General features: G+C 41.7%; 2 protein-coding genes across 2 annotated transcripts in view; both read right to left on the bottom strand.

Annotated features, from left to right (window-relative positions):
* LOC122673220 (rho GTPase-activating protein 20-like) lies at positions 1 to 9,585 on the bottom strand. The gene is made up of 8 exons (XM_043870747.1): positions 9,572 to 9,585; positions 9,296 to 9,351; positions 8,689 to 8,759; positions 7,882 to 8,043; positions 4,402 to 4,511; positions 3,697 to 3,883; positions 2,363 to 2,501; positions 1 to 158 (listed from the first exon to the last, which is right to left on the bottom strand). The coding sequence occupies exons 1-8, from the start codon at positions 9,583 to 9,585 to the stop codon at positions 28 to 30; spliced, it is 870 nt and encodes a 289-aa protein (XP_043726682.1). The 3' UTR covers positions 1 to 27.
* LOC122673219 (rho GTPase-activating protein 20-like) overlaps positions 9,479 to 20,355 on the bottom strand; it is a 13,177-nt gene continuing 2,300 nt past the window's right edge. Inside the window, exons 4-7 of the mRNA XM_043870746.1 lie at positions 17,465 to 17,574; positions 16,759 to 16,945; positions 15,426 to 15,564; positions 9,479 to 10,005 (exon numbers count right to left, since the gene is read on the bottom strand). Of these exons, the coding sequence (XP_043726681.1) occupies positions 9,728 to 10,005; positions 15,426 to 15,564; positions 16,759 to 16,945; positions 17,465 to 17,574 (714 nt within the window). The 3' untranslated portion in view covers positions 9,479 to 9,727. The remainder of the gene's footprint in view (positions 10,006 to 15,425; positions 15,565 to 16,758; positions 16,946 to 17,464; positions 17,575 to 20,355) is intronic.

Genomic DNA, 20,355 nt, shown 5'->3' with positions numbered 1-20,355 from the left:
CTTATGGGCACTGTAATCTTCAGGAACTTAGAAAACTGTAGACAGGTCAGTGGATGGACCCATCCTTGATGAGGTCATGGCATTATACTGCAGTTGTGCCTTTCTGTAAATCACTGTCACTCTCACTGGCTTGGATTCAAGAGGTTGTTCTGTTGTCACTGATGAAATGAAAGCAAACAGTTGTCTTAGTTTGAACGTATTCTTAGGTAATCAGTTCAGTTCAGTCCTAGTTTCTCAGGTATTCAGTTGCTCAGTCATGTCTGACTCTTTGCAACCCCCTGAATCGGAGCATGCCAGGCCTCCCTGTCCATCACCAACTCCCAGAGTTTACTCAAACTCATGTCCATCTAGTCGGTGATGCCATCCAGCCATTTCATCCTCTGTCATCCCCTTTTCCTCCTGCCCCCAATCCCTCCCAGCATCAGGGTCTTTTCCAATGAGTCAACTCTTCGCATGAGGTGGCCAAAGTATTGGAGTTTCAGCTTCAGATCAGTCCTTTCAGTGAACACCCAGGACTGATCTTCTTTAGGATTGACCGGTTGGATCTCCTTGCAGTCCAAGGGACTCTCAAGAGTCTTCTCCAACACCATAGTTCAAAAGCATCAATTTTTCGGTGCTCAGCTTTCCTCACAGTCCGACTCTCACATCCATACATGACCACTGGAAAAACCATGGCCTTGACTAGATGGACCTTTGTTGGCAAAGTAATGTCTCTGCTTTTTAATATGCTATCTAGGTTGGTTATAACTTTCCTTCCAAGGAGTAAGCATCTTTTAATTTCATGGCTGCAATCACCATCTGCAGTGATTTTGGAGCCCCCCAAAATAAAAGTCTGACACTGTTTCCACTGTCTCCCCATCTATTTCCCATGAAGTGATGGGACCAGATGCCATGATCTCAGTTTTCTGAATGTTGAGCATAGACTCATCTAAATGGATTGTCGTAAAGATTTCCTCAAAGCAATGAGATAAGTGTCATAAAACCAAGAGGTATTAAAAATATAAAGGGACTCATGATTCATGCCCTCAGGTTCTGAAGCTAAATGCTGCCTTATAAGAATGAACTGCTACCAGGAAGCTGCGATTATCTAGGCTCAAGTAGTACTAACTCTAATCTCATGAGAACTTCTGCTAGACCTATTAATTGCTTCTTTACAGATTTATTTTACATCAATTATCTTAATCTTTAGAGAAATCCTAAGATTTAGGTATTTTTCATTAACAACTTAGAGATGAAGGAACTGAAACTGATCTAGAATAATTGGCCAAAGTTAATGCAACTGGTAAATACTGGTACGAGAGTTTCTACTCTGGAAAATATTTTTGACATTAGTCCTTTTTTTGTCAGTGATGCTGGTTTTTTTCAACCTATTGCAAAGGCACTAGAAACTTGCAGTGCCTCAGGGACCACTGACCAGAAAAAGAAAGGAGAGGGGAATAAACCAGGCAGTGCCCTGGGCCGCTCACTCCAGGTTCAGCCAGAGCACGTCTTTTATATATGAGTTTTATTTAAAGTTTTATTTTAAAAATTTCAAAATGTGATATATTACTGGGATGTCCATTTTGAACTGTGGTGTTGGAGAAGACTCTTGAGAGTCCCTTGGACTGCAAGGAGATTCAACCAGTTCATCCTAAAGGAAATCAGTTCTTTCTAATCAGTCCATCAGTCCATCCTAAAGAAATCAGTCCATCCTAAAGGAATCAGCCCATTCTAAAGAAATCAGTACATCCTAAAGGAATCAATCCATTCTAAAGAAATCAGTACATCCTAAAGAACTCAGTCCATCCTAAAGGAATCAGTCCATTCTAAAGAAATCAGTCCATCTTAAAGGAGATCAGTCCTGGGTGTTCATTGGAAGGACTGATGCTGAAGCCAAAACTCCAATACTTTGGCCACCTGATGCAAAGAACTAACTCATTGGAAAAATCCCTGATGCTGGGAAAGATTGAAGGCAGGAGGAGAAGGGGACCAGATAGGGTGAGATGGTTGGATGGCATCACTGATTCGATGGACATGAGTTTAAGTAAGCTCCGGGAGTTGGTGATGGACAGGGAGGCCTGGCACGCTGCAGCCCTTGACCCCAACGAGCTGGGGTCACTGCAGTCCTTGGGATCATAAAGAGTCGGACCCGACTGAGCAACTGAACTGAACTGAACCATGATGTCTTCTAAAGCTGTATTAGTAGCTTCTTGAAATCAGAACAGTCTTATCCTTCCTTTGATCTCACAAGTGGGAAACTTCCCATGTCTTGGAGCGGATGGAAATTACTGCCCTTAGAATGTGCTTTGGACTCCAAGATCTCCCATTGACCCTGGCAGCCTTGCTGTCTTTTGCATCAAAGCCAGTTACATTATTCACGTACCTGCAACCTTCTCACTGTTATCAGTGACGTCAGTGATATGACTGTTATCACAACTCACTGACTTCGGTCCAAAGAGAGACGTGATATCTTCTCCAAATATCTTGAGACAGTTTTCAATGAGAAATTGTATGAAAGAAATCTGTAACAAAGAGGGGCAAAGAATGGGGTATTACTGTACATATGGCCTAATAGTAAATCACATTTCATACATGAATCTTGGCTCTCACAAAAAATGCAAAAGAAGTCAGAAAAATTCACTTGATTTAAACAATAGGTATATATTATATATGCATCAGCTTTTTCTAAGAAATAACTAATCTTTTCAAGAATACTTTCGGCACAAATTTTAAAATTCTTTTCGTCGGTGGACTAAAGTTATAATATGTGGCCTAGTCTGATAGCTAAAATTTTGTAATGATTGCTACATGCTTAACACTAGGATGATTTTTAAGTAGCCTACATAGGATGTTTGGGACAAAAATGTATATTTTCTTATTAAGTTTTATTTATTTTTATTGAACTTTTTTCTAGTTTTCTTGAGATAGAATTTATATATAGCATCTCATTAAACTTGATAAAGCATCAAATGCAACACAAATTTTGAAATTCACTTCAGTGAAGAACTATCTGAAACGTGGGTAGGAGAGGTTTCTGTGTGGGGTGGCGGGGTTTGTGACGGAAGAAAGCATCTGGAGAGAAAACATGTCTGTCTGTCTAACTGCATTGCCTTGCCTCACACTTGCTGTCCAGGGGAGCTTGGAAAAGAGCTGTGATCTTCTTAGGCATGTTGTGGCTCTGTCAGGATGTTCTGAAATATTTTACTAGCCTCCTCATCCTCTAGCAGAGACACAATAGAAGCCAAGTATTTTCCTGAATGAGCCAGAACTGGCAGAGTGAGGCCGGTATGTGTGGAACCTTGGGTGCTCATATTGCCCAGGCCGCCTAAGATGTGCCGAGACTGACCAGATGTATTGGGTGTTGTCATCATTGTGTAATGGTGAAATCATAGTTTGGAGGTTTGTACACCCCTCAATGATTAGGCTGAGAGTTGAATCTTGGTTCTCAGACTCCAAAGCCACGTTCTTCTCTATCACACCATCCTACTCTTATCTCTCTATTGTTTAATCTCTTGGATGGCAAAGGAGAAGTGACTCGACTGTTCTCAGTTGCAACACACCTTCCCATGCCCAACCAGAGCAGGCCTCTGCCAGTCCAAGGCAGTGTAATTAAAATGTGCACTTTAAATGATTGGTTCACCAGAGTTAATACCACAGACTTCAGGTTCAAAATGGGGACTCTGCCCTGCAAGGCATAAAAATGAGAGCTCTCATTACCTTCTTGGTGAAGTTTTCGAATGCTGTGCTGCCAGAATTAAGCAGACCAAGAATGCTTGGGGTGATACACACTGATAAATTATAAGCTGTCATCTGATTGGATGAGGAATGTTGCTCAATGTTGTGTAACACTCCAAAAAGGTATCGCAGAAAAACTACATTGGCTCTTGGCAGCTGGTCTAGCAGCCTAATGACAGAAAAAGGCACTTATCAATAAAGCGAGTCATTTTGCTCAGTAAGTGGAAATACAGAGAACAAAGTACTTCTTTTTATACCATGTCCACAGTCCATTCTCACAGTTCCAGGCATGAATGCACACAAAAAGGTTTCACCGAGTTGAATTCCTGAGCCAGTAAGAACTGCTCTGGTTAGTTAAGTGTTTGTATTTAAGATCATACCGCTGGCAGATTGGTTCTTTATCATCTCTTTTTAGACCAATGGATTTCATCTCCAACGATTTCGTGTATTCAGGAGGTGTAAAATGGTCAAGCATTCCGTATTAATAAGATTAGCAGAAAAACACCAATTACAATGTCACCAATAAGGCGTGCATCTCCTTTCAAACTGGCTTCCATGGGTATGATCAAGTGAAACCTTTTGATACTGGTCATTATTTTAGTGGACACAGCTGTAAACCATAAGCTGATATTTTCCTAAGAGTATGTTGGTTGTATTTTCTCAGAGTTGAGAAAATTGCATCATTACCTCTGGGTCGCAGTTATTTTCTCCTCCTCATTCCCTTGATCAATAACATCAAGCCATTTATCATAGAGAGTGGCTGAAAATATGCCTCCTGGAATATTTCGAAGAAAATCCTTATATAGATCAAAAAATATATATTAGTCTTATGATAAATTCAATGGAGAAGTTGAAAAGAAAATATTTAGTTGACAAATTCAGTTCAGTCCATGGTTCCTTCATAGCCACGCAGACTGATTCACACAGAGCTTGGCTGTGATTCTCCACAGCCTTGCACATCCAGAAGTACTGGTTGGATTTTCCCCAACTAAAATTAGACGCATAAAAGTAGAGTTTGGGCTGTAGTGAGAATGAAGCTAAAGCTCCTTCTATCACCTGGAACTTACTCTTTGTGTTCATGTTAGCACATTCGTACAAACTGGCAAGGTCTGGTGATAACTCATCCTAAATCCTATTAGTTTCTTGAAAAGAAATGCACATACCCATTTTGTTTGTTTACTTAAGACACAGTGCTTGCTCTGAATTCAAGAAAGAGAAGTTCTGAAATAAAACAAACAAAAGTACACCCCTACATGCTCTTATACACATATTAAGAGAAGACTTGAGGTATATGTGCTCTTTGGGGAAAAGCTAGTCTCATAATAGCTTCAGTCTTTTTCCTTCTTTTTTTTTTTTTTTTTTAAACCATATAAAAGTTCAGTCCTACAGACTTTTAAGCAGCAGGTGTTAGAAATAAATCAAAAGCCCCAAAGGGTAAACAACATGTTACCCTTACAACTCTTTGAATGGAATATATCCTCCCCAAAGAGGAAACTGAGAATTTAGATACATTGCAACTTCACACCTGTGGGATAGAAAATGCAAATGTAAGCTTCCTAAGTGGAGGCCTAGAAAGTTCATCACTGATGAACAAGTCTTAGTATCATAGAATGGGGCCTATTAAAGTAGATGAAGTTGTAAACTGTTGTGCAAGACTGAGGGGAAATGATTGTATTGCCTTGCCAGTTTCAAAGGCACAACTTGCTTCCACTGGTCTTAATATAGAGCCTGACTTCTCTTAATAGTATCTTGTTCAGGCAATGTTTCTGGGCAACTGTCGTGATTATAATGCAGTCAGTGTTCACTTGTTTCAGTACTTATTGAGCTGCTGTTTGTGCCAGGCACTCTTTTGAGTACTGAGGACAGAGTACAAAGATAATGTACAAAGTCGCAGTCCTCTCATACTTTTTCTTGTAATTGGTATACAGTACCCAATCATGGTCATTAGGTTTTCACTATGCTTTTTATGGAGTGCCCACAGTACATTTGGAAGGAGGAAGCACTCCATTTCCGTTCAGTCGTTCAGTCATGTCCTACTCTTTGGGACCCCATGGACTGCAGCACGCCAGGCTTTCCTGTCCATCACCAACACCTGGGTCTTGCTCAAATTCATGTCCGTCGAGTTGGTGATGCCATTCGACCACCTCAGCTGGCTTTGGCTTCTGGGTGTCTGGGAGTGTGCAGCAGGCCTTTGCCTTGTGTACCAAACTACATGCACTTGGAGAGTGTGTCTCTTCTCTCTCCTGAACCCTGTGCTGTAGAATCGATTGGTGAGACTGAGTATGGTTAAGCCAGGACATGACTCATGCAGAATATGCTGTGGGTATTTGCTATTGGATCTCTGTTTATAGACAGTTTAGTGGAAAACTCAATGTGGTTCTGTCTATATATTCATTTGTGACTTAGACCAACTTTATGGTGGCTTTACATATGGTATTATCAAGGCTGAGGTTGCAAAGTCTGATTCCCCACCAAGATCAATCAACTTTAGGAAAAGAACACTTTGGGATTGTGTCAGACCTGTACCCATAAGTAGCCACCCTCTTACTAGTCTGTGCTTAGAGCATGGAAATAGGCAAGAGCCTAGTAAATCTTGCTCAGAACTCAAATCAGTCCCCAGGGTGCACCTTACAGAGGGTAGCACTCTACTTGCTGTTTGCACACCTAGTGTGTGTTATTATGGTGCACGTGCAGTAGGGGTCAGCTCTAAGTAGTATCTGCAGTGTTGCTGTTATCATACAATCGAACATTAATAGGGGACAAGGAAAGACCATATGTTTAGTTTCTAAGGTAATTTTAATAACCTGTCTGTAGTTATTACTACATCAATATATCTTTGTTCATAGCTGCTAACAAGTATCAAGATGAATTGATTAAATTTTTTTGCTGTTCTATTATTGCCCTGGTAGAAATTTAACTATACACTTGTGATTTAGCTGTATCATTTCAAACTCAGTCTATTTTTTGTATGAATCTATTGAATTTTCAAAATTCCAAACTGATTTTGACTGTTGCACTCACTTTAAAAATAAGATTTATAAGATGAGGCATGTAATAAAAACTGGTTACCATGTAACTGTAACCTTGGGTGGTGGGTTAAACATACAAATATTAACAAAGGGTGTTGAAGATGGTAAGAGAGATCAAAGGAGGAACAAATGGTGGAGTCATCCCTACACTAATTTTAAAGTAAAAGGCATTGAGAGACAGGGGAAGGAAGGATGGTGAAATGATCAGAGAATTTGGTGGCCTCACTAAGCGTTTTTCGATTCCCTGTAAGACAAATGGGTTTCCCAGGTGGTGCTGGTGATAAAGAACCTGCCTGCCAATGCAGGAGATGCAAGGGATGCAGGTTCGATCCCTGAATCAGGAAGATCTCCTGGAGAAGGGCATGGCAGCCCACTCTAGTATTCTTACCTGGAGAATCCCATGGACCAAGGGGCCTGGTGGGCTACAGTCCATGGGATCACAGAGAGTCGGAAGCAACTAGGTGACTAACACACACACACACACACACACACACACACACACACACGAGTTTACCACAGTAAGTAACCATCAGTCTTGCATCCATGCTGAGTTGCTTCAGCCGTGTCTGACTCTGTGCCACCCCATGGACTATATAGCCTGCCGGACTCCTCTGTCCATGGGATTCTCCAGGCAAGAATACTGGAGTCGGTATGCCAGTCCCTTTTCCAGGGATCCTTCCAACCCAGGAATGGAACCCAGGTCTCCCACATTGCAGGCGGATTCTTTACTGTCTGAGCCCCTTGGGAAGTTACTTCTGTTAACTATTTCCAAAAGCTTAATGTAAATTTTATTTTGGAAATGCTGCCTTCGTTAAAAGATGATGAGGAAGTCATGAAAAGCAGGAAGCTTGTTTTGGTAAACACTCTATGTGTAAGTGTGTATTTTGAAATTTATTATTATTCTTTTGCATGGAGTGTTCAGGAGTCAAGATGTGCAATGAAAAAGGAAAATATCTAATATGTGGGGCTTATCGTATTTGGGGTACCTTCCTTCAATTTTGGCTTTGTGAAGTGTTTTTCACTTTTTCAAATCCTTCCTCTCTTATGCCTCTTATGTTTCTTGGGCAGTCGTAATGAAGGACCAGTCATACAGCTTCAGATTTCCTCTGTGTGTGGATAATGCTCAAATGTTCCTTACCTTTAAGGTGGATGCTACCACAAGAATGGACTCATCATCCAAGTTCACTTTGTCCCCAGAGTTTAGTTTCTTCTTTAGGGCTCGGCATGATTGTATTTTGCCTGATTTTCCGAAGATGCCTTCTGTAAACGGCCCGTTTTGGTTGATAAAGGAAAGCATATCCTATAGGGAAGGAAAGAAAAGAAAAGTATGGGACATTTCATATCTACAAGCCCAGAGCACAAGCTTGCTCCTCTTTTGACAGAGCTGTGGTGTATGAGGGTACAGTGCTAGAACTGGACCGAAGTCAATTTGAAATTTTTTCTTCAGTGTCTCTAAATATATTTTCTACCCAACAATCGATTTGGCATTCATACCCTGAGACATTTTAAACACTTGTGTAATCAGATTTTCCGTTTAATGAATTTACCGTGTTAAACGTCTCTGCTTTGAGGCCTTTGTAGATTCACCCTCTCCTCCTTCACCGCTCCTTTCTCATTATTCCCTGTTATAGATGCTCTTCCCTAAGTGTGGAAATCGTTTTGCCATATTCATGCTCCATTTGTGTATTCCCCTTTCAGGGACTGTCCACCCCATTCATTCCTATTTCCTGTATTCCCTCCCCTCAAAATCAGGCTCAATATGCCTCTCCTCCTTCTCCGACGACATTTCTTTCTCATCAGCCTTTCTAGTTCCTTTTTCTGTATTTTAATATCCTCTGCTGTCTGCAGAGTAGAGAGATAACAGATATTGGAGCCAGGTTTTTCAAGGAATGTGGAAATCTGTTCTGCTACTTATCCACTGTGAGACTTTAAGCATAGCACATACTTGGGTGTGGCTCTTTTGTTTTTCATTTATGAAGTGGGGGTGATGATAATCATAGCTGCCCCCTAAATTTTCTGTGAAAGACACAGGTCTGGGGTAGTGCTAGCACATAACTTGGATGACAAATTTCTTCATATCTACCATAAAATTCCCTGCATCTAGTGTAGTGCGTGGAGAGATAGTGGACAGTGAACAAGTGTTAATGCTTACAGTTCAATGTACTAATTTGATAAAGCACAGTCCAAACTCTGTGACTTTCTTTTGACACATTCTGTCAGGCTCAAATGATTCATTTTTTGCCAGAGGATGAGTACTTTATGCTTAAACACTTGAGTTACAAATCAAATCCGTGTGAGACATTTTGAGTCATAAGGCGGAGTAGACTCAGCTGAAGGAGACTTGAGACGAGTGTCGACTTCAAGGGAGGAGACCAGGAGACCATATGAGGATGAAGTGGACCCTCAGAGATTCTTTCACACAGAGTCTGAAGGAAAGTTACACAGCTCAAAATACCCTGGAGTTAAAATTCCCCTCCAGGTCCTCCCCACCGTTCTATGCAATATAAAGAACTCTGTCACCCGAAGAAAAACATGGACATTAGGTTGATTACGCCCAGCTCCCAGCTGGTCCCAGCCTCTGGCCAGTCTCTGAAATTCCTTGCCCCAGCTGTGTGAGAGAGAACTGCTCTGAACAACCTTGGCGAACAGGCCCCCTTAGGACAGAGGCTTTCCACATACAGGCCTGTAGATGCTCACTCTTTTCTTGGGGTGGTGCAGCAGCTCACTCCTCTGACTGCTGCCCCTTCTCGCCTCGTTAAAGGTGATCTGTTCCTGTCAAGTGCTGGTCTCATGCTTTCTCCCAACCTCGCCTTCTCTGACTCCCTTACCTTACAGAGTCCATTTTAACTGGCCTGAGCCAGTATAGGTGGGTCTTTGTTGAAATCAGTGGAATGGATGAGAGTACCTTTTCATCTGGTATTTGCCTTGTAACTCTGCAGTACCTAAATCAGACCTTATTCTTTGAAGTAATATTATGAAACTTATCAGACAAAGCCAGACTTCTTCATTTGGGGGTAGATTTGGAAGAGAACACTTGATCTCTCAGAACTCCCCTCCTCAGGAGGGTTACAGAAAACCAAAATAAGACCTACCAGAATTGGGGTGGGCAGGCTGTCGTTATCACATACATCCTCAAGAGGAGCTCCAAAGAGCTGTTTTGGCTTTGTGGGTGGTAGAGGTGGGTGTTGGTTGTCCTCGCGAGTCCTGGAGCTACACCAAAAGGCCCAGGTTTTGACAGAACTCTTGCTAACTGTCTTCTTGTCTGAATCGAATATAGGAGAGAGATTTTCACTAGTAGTAGTTTAGCTTATTTAGCCTGATTTCCACCCCTTAGAGTCAGCAGCATGTTCATTGCAGTGGCTCAAAGAGAGAAACTGAACCATTTGTTATATAGAATTCCCCACATTCTGAAACAGACTAATTGCCTCCTTGTAGTGTTAACATGTTCTTCTTCCCCATATTCTGCAAACCAGTAGTTAAACCTAGAGGCGGGATCAGACTCAGGGTTGATTCTCCCTGTGACAGTGTTCCCCAGACAGTGCTGTCTATTCCCTTTGCCCTGTGTCATGAGGCACTTAACCTGTAGCTATACAGGTTTCCTAAAGTTAAGTATTATCAGTGGATTCTGGTATCAGATCTCATTTTAAAAGCCAAACATATTTAACATTCAAATCAAGCAGCATTTGGTTATCATTTACTTTTGTAGTAAGTTTCCTCCCTCTGTTCAATTTCCTGTTTGGCTTTCTGAGTACCCAGTCATGCCCAATTTTCTCTCATCAAGAGAATCGCCTTTCATGAGACATCCTGCCTGACCCCGGGGTTTCAGTCAGCCTCTGGACCTCTTCTCTGGGAGGCCACACCCCTCAGTCAGCTCCAAGGATGACTTCCTGCCCTCACGGTCCTTGGGAAGTAGTCATTAAACGCAGACTATGTGGTAAGATTACAGGTGGCCATTTTTCTGTAACACCTTCCTCAGCTAACCCAAAGATGAATTTTAACTACCAACAGCCCCTGTCAAAGGAATGCAATGAAGGGCTTTTCCAAGAAAGAGTGATCAGCAATGAAAAATTGAGTTCAAAGTTTCTCGTGCCCAGCTATAAATGTTTTCCTGATATTTGCTCAATAAACCTGCTTAATATTTCCTTAAATAACCTGCTTAAATAGCCAGCTACAGAAGTCAATAGAGGAGCCAAGTTGTAGAAAAATAAACAGAAGAATGTAACCACATGTTTTAAAATGCCCATCCACTTGGCTTTTCTGAGACATAGTGAGTGCATCACCATGTCCATTCAAGTGGGTGAGCCACTTGTGGTGCCGGGTGAGAGAACCAGAAGGCTCCCATTCTGCCTCCTAATGGGATAAGTTACCTGAAGCTCTTTGAGCTTCAGTTTGCTCCAACTTAACATAAATGATGCTACTTACACCTCGCTGGACTACATAACATAATGTACTACTCCGTGCAAGACATGTCACATAGCAGCCTTAATAAAGGTAATTTCCCTCCTTCAAAGGGCCTAAGGCAGCCTAGACATCAGTCAGCTCCCCCACAAGCAGACCCCACCTCCATTCTCCATTTGATTTTGCAGCCTCCAGAAGGTGTGCATTCCTGAAGGAATGTCATCACTTTGCCTTAGGCTCTTCCTGCCTTGACATCATACCGCCATCATTTTAAAAGGAGATGATGAAGAAAGCAAATGCATTCCTAAATTCAGGAAGAGATTCTCCTAATTAATATGTACAAATGTTAAAAGGATACATGTTTATATGGGTTGAGTTGCTTTATGCACCCTGGTGTCCCTGCTCTTAACCTGATTATTTTATTTCTAAAACTACCCAAAGGTATTCATGGATTCCAAATGTATTCATTCATTGTTCAGCTTTAATAAGAATGCTCAGGAAGAACACTCCATCAGTTGCTACAAAGCTATACGTCCAGGTACTCTATGAGCATAGATGGAAAGCAAAATAGACATTAAGCCCTATACTTTTATTTTCAGGCCTAGATGGCCCTTTCGTAATCCTCATTGGTTGGTGTTAGAGTTCTTGTTGGCTCTGTGACCAATAAACGTACATACTGTAGCCACGAAAAGTATGGGGCTCAGTTGTTCAGTCGTGTCCAACTCTTGCAACGCTGTGGACTGTAGTCTATCCTGGAGTGGGTTGCCAGGGACTGTTAAACAGGTTAACTTTATAACCTCATCTTTCTTAAACAATCCTGACAAGATTTAGGTTAGTGTTTCCTCATGTTCAAATTAGGGTTTGAATGTTAAAAAGTGAAATGTTGAAACTTTGTGGGTATAGAATAACAATTATGAGAATAAAAATACTTTAAGTAGAAATTCTCTTCTGGCCCCAATACTTCTTAAGTTAGTGAGACATTCTATTCAGAGAAAGAAATATCAATGGGACAATATTGGAATGGTAGCAGGGTAGCAGGGATAATAAGAGGAAAGATTTAAACAAAAAAAACAAACACATAAATATTTAGTCCAGTTCCATTCGCAGCCTGGCTCTGAAGCAGAATGGAAAGTGAGCTTGCTGTGGAGATAGACTCGAGAGTTCAAGTCTCAGGGGTGGTCCTACGATTGCAGAGGAATAGGACGGGGAGACCACTTTGTCCCTCACAAATTCATCCGAAGAACATTTGAACGCTGAGCAAATTCCACGAAACAACTTCTGAATGCTGGCAGAGGACATCAGGCACCCAGAAAGGCAGCCCATTGTTTTTGAGAGGAGGTAGGACAAAATATAAAAGATAAAAAGGGAGACAAAAGAGGCAGGGACAGAGATCCGTCCTGGGAAGGGAGTCTTAAAAGAGCAGAAGTTTCCAAACACCAGGAAACACTCTCATAGCGGGTCTGTGGGGAGTTTTGGAATCTCAGAGGACAACGTAACCGGGAGGAAAAATAAATATATAAATAAATAAAACCCACAGATTATGTGCCCAATGGCAGCTTCCAGCAGAAAAGTTGCCCAGACGCTGGCATCCACCACCAGCAAGTGGGGGCTGAACCGGGAGGCATGGGCTGCATTGCTTAGAGTAAGGACCGGGCCTGAATGCCCCGAGGGCAATCTGAGGGAGCTAATGTGAGATAGCAACCCGGACTGTGGGATAGCCAGAGAGAGAGAAAGAGAACTGTCCCGAGAAAAGCCCTAACCAAAGACTTTGCCAGACATCACCACATACACATGGACATCACCAGATGGTCAACACTGAAATCAGATTGATTATATTCTTTGCAGGCAAAGATGGAGAAGCTCTATACAGTCAGCAAAAACAAGACCAGGAGCTGACTGTGGCTCAGATCATGAACTCCTTATTGCCAAATGCAGACTTAAACTGAAGAAAGCAGGGAAGACCACTAGACCATTCAGGTATGACCTAAATCAAATCCCTGATGACTATAGAGTGGAAGTGAGAAATAGATTTAAGGGACTAAATCTGATAGACAGAGAGCCTGATGAACTATGAACGGAGGTTCGTGACATTGTACAGGAGACAGGGATCAAGAGCATCCCCATGGAAAAGAAATGCAAAAAGGCAAAATGGTTGTCTGAGGAGGCCTGACAAATAGCTGTGAAAAGAAGAGAAGCGAAAAGCAAAGGAGAAAAGGAAAGATATTCCCATTTGAATGCAGAGTTCCAAAGAATAGCCAGGAGAGAGAAGAAAGCCTTCCTCAGCGATCACTGCAAAGAAATAGAGGAAAACCACAGAATGGGAAAGACTAGACATCTCTTCAAGAAAATTAGAGAGACCAGGGGAACATTACATGCAAAGATGGGTTCAAGAAAGGACAGAAATTGTATGGACCTAACAGAAGCAGAAGATATCAAGAAGACGTGGCAAGAATACACAGAAGAACTGCACAAAGAAGACCTTCATGACCCAGATAATCACAATGGTGTGATCACTCACGTAGAGCCAGACATCCTGGAATGTGAAGTCAAGTGGGCCTTAGAAAGCATCACTTCGAACCGAGCTAGTGGATGTGATGGAATTCCAGTTGAGCTATTTCAAATCCTGAAAGATGATGCTGTGAAAGTGCTGCACTCAATATGTCAACAAATTTGGAAAACTCAGCAGGGGCCACAGGACTGGAAAAGGTCAGTTTTCATTCCAATCCCTAAGAAAGGCAATCCCAAAGAAGGCTCAAACTACCGCACAATTGCACTCATCTCACATGCTAGTAAAGTAATGCTCAAAATTCTCCAAGCCAGGCTTCAGCAATATGTGAGCTGAGAACTTCCAGATATCCAAGCTGGTTTTGAAAAGGCAGAGGAACCAGAGATCAAATTGCCAGTATCCACTGGATCATCGAAAAAGCAAGAGAGTTCCAGAAAAACATCTACTTCTGCTTTATGGACTACGCCAAAGCCTTCGAGCGTGTGGATCACAACAAACTGTGGAAAATTCTGAAGGAGATGGGAATACCAGACCACCTGACCTGCCTCTTGAGAAACCTGTATGCAGGTCAGGAAGCAACAGTTAGAACTAGACACGGAACAACAGACTGGTTCCAAATAGGAAAAGGAGTACGTCAAGGCTGTACATTGTCACCCTGCTTATTTAACTTGTATGCAGAGTACATCATGAGAAACGCTGGGCTGGAAGAAGCACAAGCTGGAATCAAGATTGCCAGGAGAAATATCAATAACCTCAGATATGCAGATGACACCACCCTTATGGCAGAGGGTGAGGAGGAACTAAAAAGCCGCTTGATGAAAGTGAAAGAGGAGAGTGAAAAAGTTGGCTTAAAGCTCAATATTCAGAAAACTAAGATCATGGCATCTGGTCCCATCACCTCATGGGAAATAGGTGGGGAGACAGTGGAAACAGTGTCAGACTTTATTTTTGGGGGCTCCAAAATCACTGCGGATGGTGATTGCAGCCATGAAATTAAAAGACGCTTACTCCTTGGAAGGAAAGTTATGACCAACCTAGATAGCACATTAAAAAGCAGAGACATTACCTTGCCAACAAAGGTCCGTCTGGTCAAGGCTATGGTTTTCCAGTGGTCATGTATGGATGTGAGAGTTGTACTGTGAAGAAAGCTGAGTGCTGAAAAATTGATGCTTTTCGACTGTGGTGTTGGAGAAGACTCTTGAGAGTCCCTTGGACTGCAAGGAGATCCAACCAGTCCATACTAAAGGAGATCAGTCCTGGGTGTTCATTGGAAGGACTGATGCTGAAGCCGAAACTCCAATACTTTGGCCACCTGATGCAAAGAACTAGCTCATTGGAAAAATCCCTGATGCTGGGAAAGATTGAAGGCAGGAGCAGAAGGGGACCAGACAGGGTGAGATGGTTGGATGGCATCACTGATTCGATGGACATGAGTTTAAGTAAGCTCCGGGAGTTGGTGATGGACAGGGAGGCCTGGCACGCTGCAGCCCTTGACCCCAAGGAGTTGGGGTCACTACAGTCCTTGGGATCATCAAGAGTCAGACACGACTGAGCAACTGAACTGAACCGAACCATGATGTCTTCTAAAGCTGTATTAGCAGCTTCTTGAAATCAGAACAGTCTTATCCTTCCTTTGATCTCACAAGCGGGAAACTTCCCATGTCTTGGAGCGGATGGAAATTACTGCCCTTAGAATGTGCTTTGGACTCCAAGATCTCCCATTGACCCTGGCAGCCTTGCTGTCTTTTGCATCAAAGCCAGTTACATTATTCACGTACCTGCAACCTTCTCACTGTTATCAGTGACGTCAGTGATATCACTGTTATCACAACTCACTGACTTCGGTCCAAAGAGAGACGTGATATCTTCTCCAAATATCTTGAGACAGTTTTCAATGAGAAATTGTATGAAAGAAATCTGTAACACAGAGGGGCAAAAAATGGGGTATTACTGTACATATGGCCTAATAGTAAATCACATTTCAGACATGAATCTTGGCTCTCACAAAAAATGCAAAAGAAGTCAGAAAAATTCACTTGATTTAAAAAATATATATATATATTATATATGCATCAGCTTTTTCTAAGAAATAACTAATCCTTTCAAGAGTACTTTGGGCACAAATTTTAAAATTCTTTTCGTCGGTGGACTAAAGTTATAATATGTGGCCTAGTCTGATAGCTAAAATTTTGTAATGATTGCTACATGCTTAACACTAGGATGATTTTTAAGTAGCCTACATAGGATGTTTGGGACAAAAATGTATATTTTCTTATTAAGTTTTGTTTATTTTTATTGAACTTTTTTCTAGTTTTCTTGAGATAGAATTTATATATACCATCTCATTAAACTTGATAAAGCATCAAATGCAACACAAATTTTGAAATTCACTTCAGTGAAGAACTATCTGAAACGTGGGTAGCAGAGGTTTCTGTGTGGGGTGGCAGGGTTTGTGACGGAAGAAAGCATCTGGAGAGAAAACATGTCTGTCTGTCTAACTGCATTGCCTTGCCTCACACTTGCTGTCCAGGGGAGCTTGGAAAAGAGCTGTGATCTTCTTAGGCATGTTGTGGCTCTGTCAGGATGTTCTGAAATATTTTACTAGCCTCCTCATCCTCTAGCAGAGACACAATAGAAGCCAAGTATTTTCCTGAATGAGCCAGAACTGGCAGAGTGAGGCCGGTATGTGTGGAACCTTGGGTGCTCATATTGCCCAGGCCGCCTAAGATGTGCCGAGACTGACCAGATGTATTGGGTGTTGTCATCATTGTGTAATGGTGAAATCATAGTTTGGAGGTTTGTACACCCCTCAATGATTAGGCTGAGAGTTGAATCTTGGTTCTCAGACTCCAAAGCCACGTTCTTCTCTATCACACCATCCTACTCTTATCTCTCTATTGTTTAATCTCTTGGATGGCAAAGGAGAAGTGACTCGACTGTTCTCAGTTGCAACACACCTTCCCATGCCCAACCAGAGCAGGCCTCTGCCAGTCCAAGGCAGTGTAATTAAAATGTGCACTTTAAACTGGTTCACCAGAGTTAATACCACAGACTTCAGGTTCAAAATGGGGACTCTGCCCTGCAAGGCATAAAAATGAGAGCTCTCATTACCTTCTTGGTGAAGTTTTTGAATGCTGTGCTGCCAGAATTAAGCAGACCAAGAATGCTTGGGGTTATACACACTGATAAATTATAAGCTGTCATCTGATTGGATGAGGAATGTTGCTCAATGTTGTGTAACACTCCAAAAAGGTATCGCAGAAAAACTACATTGGCTCTTGGCAGCTGGTCTAGAAGCCTAATGACAGAAAAAGGCACTTATCAATAAAGCGAGTCATTTTGCTCAGTAAGTGGAAATACAGAGAACACAGTACTTCTTTTTATACCATGTCCACAGTCCATTCTCACAGTTCCAGGCATGAATGCACACAAAAATGTTTCACCAAATTTAATTCCTGAGCCAGGTAAGAACTGCTCTGGTTAGTTATGTGTTTGTATTTAAGATCATACCGCTGGCAGATTGGTTCTTTATCATCTCTTTTTAGACCAATGGATTTCATCTCCAACAATTTCGTGTATTCAGAAGGTGTAAAATGGTCAAGCATTCCGTATTAATAAGATTAGCAGAAAAACACCAATTACAATGTCACCAATAAGGCGTGCATCTCTTTTCAAACTGGCTTCCAGGGGTATGATCAAGTGAAACCGTTTGATACTGGTCATTATTTTAGTGGACACAGCTGTAAACTATAAGCTGATATTTTCCTAAGAGTATGTTGGTTGTATTTTCTCAGAGTTGAGAAAATTGCATCATTACCTCTGGGTCGCAGTTATTTTCTCCTCCTCATTCCCTTGATCAATAACATCAAGCCATTTATCATAGAGAGTGGCTGAAAATATGCCTCCTGGAATATTTCGAAGAAAATCCTTAGATAGATCAAAAAATGTATATTAGTCTTATGATAAATTCAATGGAGAAGTTGCAAAGAAAATATTTAGTTGACAAATTCAGTTCAGTCCATGGTTCCTTCATAGCCACGCAGACTGATTCACACAGAGCTTGGCTGTGATTCTCCACAGCCTTGCACATCCAGAAGTACTGGTTGGATTTTCCCCAACTAAAATTAGACGCATAAAAGTAGAGTTTGGGCTGTAGTGAGAATGAAGCTAAAGCTCCTTCTATCACCTGGAACTTACTCTTTGTGTTCATGTTAGCACATTCGTACAAACTGGCAAGGTCTGGTGATAACTCATCCTAAATCCTGTTAGTTTCTTGAAAAGAAATGCACATACCCATTTTGTTTGTTTACTTAAGACACAGTGCTTGCTCTGAATTCAAGAAAGAGAAGTTCTGAAATAAAACAAACAAAAGTACACCCCTACATGCTCTTATACACATATTAAGAGAAGACTTGAGGTATATGTGCTCTTTGGGAAAAAGCTAGTCTGATAATAGCTTCAGTCTTTTTCCTTTTTTTTTTTTAAACCATATAAAAGTTCAGTCCTACAGACTTTTAAGCAGCAGGTGTTAGAAATAAATCAAAAGCCCCAAAGGGTAAACAACATGTTACCCTTACAACTCTCTGAATGGAATATATCCTCCCCAAAGAGGAAACTGAGAATTTAGATACATTGCAACTTCACACCTGTGGGATAGAAAATGCAAATGTAAGCTTCCTAAGTGGAGGCCTGGAAAGTTCATCACTGATGAACAAGTCTTAGTATCATAGAATGGGGCCTATTAAAATAGATGAAGTTGTAAACTGTTGTGCAAGACTGAGGGGAAATGATTGTATTGCCTTGCCAGTTTCAAAGGCACAACTTGCTTCCACTGGTCTTAATATAGAGCCTGACTTCTCTTAATAGTATCTTGTTCAGGCAATGTTTCTGGGCAACTGTCGTGATTATAATGCAGTCAGTGTTCACTTGTTTCAGTACTTATTGAGCTGCTGTTTGTGCCAGGCACTCTTTTGAGTACTGAGGACAGAGTACAAAGATAATGTACAAAGTCGCAGTCCTCTCATACTTTTTCTTGTAATTGGTATACAGTACCCAATCATGGTCATTAGGTTTTCACTATGCTTTTTATGGAGTGCCCACAGTACATTTGGAAGGAGGAAGCACTCCACTTCCGTTCAGTCGTTCAGTCGTGTCCTACTCTTTGGGACCCCATGGACTGCAGCACACCAGGCTTTCCTGTCCATCACCAACACCTGGGTCTTGCTCAAATTCATGTCCGTCGAGTTGGTGACGCCATTCGACCACCTCAGCTGGCTTTGGCTTCTGGGAGTCTGGGAGTGTGCAGCAGGCCTTTGCCTTGTGTACCAAACTACATGCACTTGGAGAGTGTGTCTCTTCTCTCTCCTGGACCCTGTGCTGTAGAATCGATTGGTGAGACTGAGTATGGTTAAGCCAGGACATGACTCATGCAGAATATGCTGTGGGTATTTGCTATTGGATCTCTGTTTATAGACAGTTAGTGGAAAACTCAATGTGGTTCTGTCTATATATTCATTTCTGATTTAGACCAACTCTGTGGTGGCTCTGACATATGGTATTATCAAGGCTGAGGTTGCAAAGTCTGATTCCCCACCAAGATCAATCAACTTTAGGAAAAGAACACTTTGGGATTGTGTAAGACCTGTACCCATAAGTAGCCACCCTCTTACTAGTCTGTGCTTAGAGCATGGAAATAGGCAAGAGCCTAGTAAATCTTGCTCAGAACTCAAATCAGTCCCCAGGGTGCACCTTACAGAGGGTAGCGCTCTACTTGCTGTTTGCACACCTAGTGTGTGTTATTATGGTGCACGTGCAGTAGGGGTCAACTCTAAGTGGTATCTGCAGTGTTGCTGTTATCATACAATCGAACATTAATAGGGGACAAGGAAAGACCATATGTTTAGTTTCTAAGGTAATTTTAATAACCTGTCTGTAGTTATTACTACATCAATATATCTTTGTTCATAGCTGCTAACAAGTATCAAGATGAATTGATTAAATTTTTTTACTGTTCTATTATTACCCTGGTATAAATTTAACTATACACTTGTGATTTAGCTGTATCATTTCAAACTCAGTCTATTTTTTGTATGAATCTATTGAATTTTCAAAATTCCAAACTGATTTTGACTGTTGCACTCACTTTAAAAATAAGATTTATAAGATGAGGCATGTAATAAAAACTGGTTACCATGTAACTGTAACCTTGGGTGGTGGGTTAAACATACAAATATTAACAAAGGGTGTTGAAGATGGTAAGAGAGATCAAAGGAGGAACAAATGGTGGAGTCATCCCTACACTAATTTTAAAGTAAAAGGCATTGAGAGACAGGGGAAGGAAGGATGGTGAAATGATCAGAGGATTTGGTGGCCTCACTAAGCGTTTTTTGATTCCCTGTAAGACAAATGGGCTTCCCAGGTGTTGCTAGTGATAAAGGACCTGCCTGCCAATGCAGGAGATGCAAGGGATGCAGGTTCGATCCCTGAATCAGGAAGATCTCCTGGAGAAGGGCATGGCAGCCCACTCTAGTATTCTTACCTGGAGAATCCCATGGACCAAGGGGCCTGGTGGGCTACAGTCCATGGGATCACAGAGAGTCAGACGCGACTAGGCGACTAACACACACACACACACACACACACACACACACACACACACACACACACACACACAGGAGTTTACCACAGTAAGTAACCATCTGTCTTGCA

This window comes from Cervus elaphus, chromosome 17 (assembly GCF_910594005.1).
Source record: "Cervus elaphus chromosome 17, mCerEla1.1, whole genome shotgun sequence".
NCBI classification, from domain to species: Eukaryota; Metazoa; Chordata; class Mammalia; order Artiodactyla; family Cervidae; genus Cervus; species Cervus elaphus.
This window is presented reverse-complemented; position numbering and strand designations above follow the sequence as displayed.

Excerpts from the sequence above, each read along its gene's own strand:
- LOC122673220 (XM_043870747.1), bottom strand. Across the intron at positions 8,760-9,295 it reads GGACCAGCTGGGAGCTGGGC|AAAATTTAGGGGGCAGCTAT; the intron begins GTAATCAACCTA and ends TGTCTTTCACAG. Across the intron at positions 8,044-8,688 it reads AACAAAAGAGCCACACCCAA|GATATGCTTTCCTTTATCAA; the intron begins GTATGTGCTATG and ends CCTTCCCTATAG.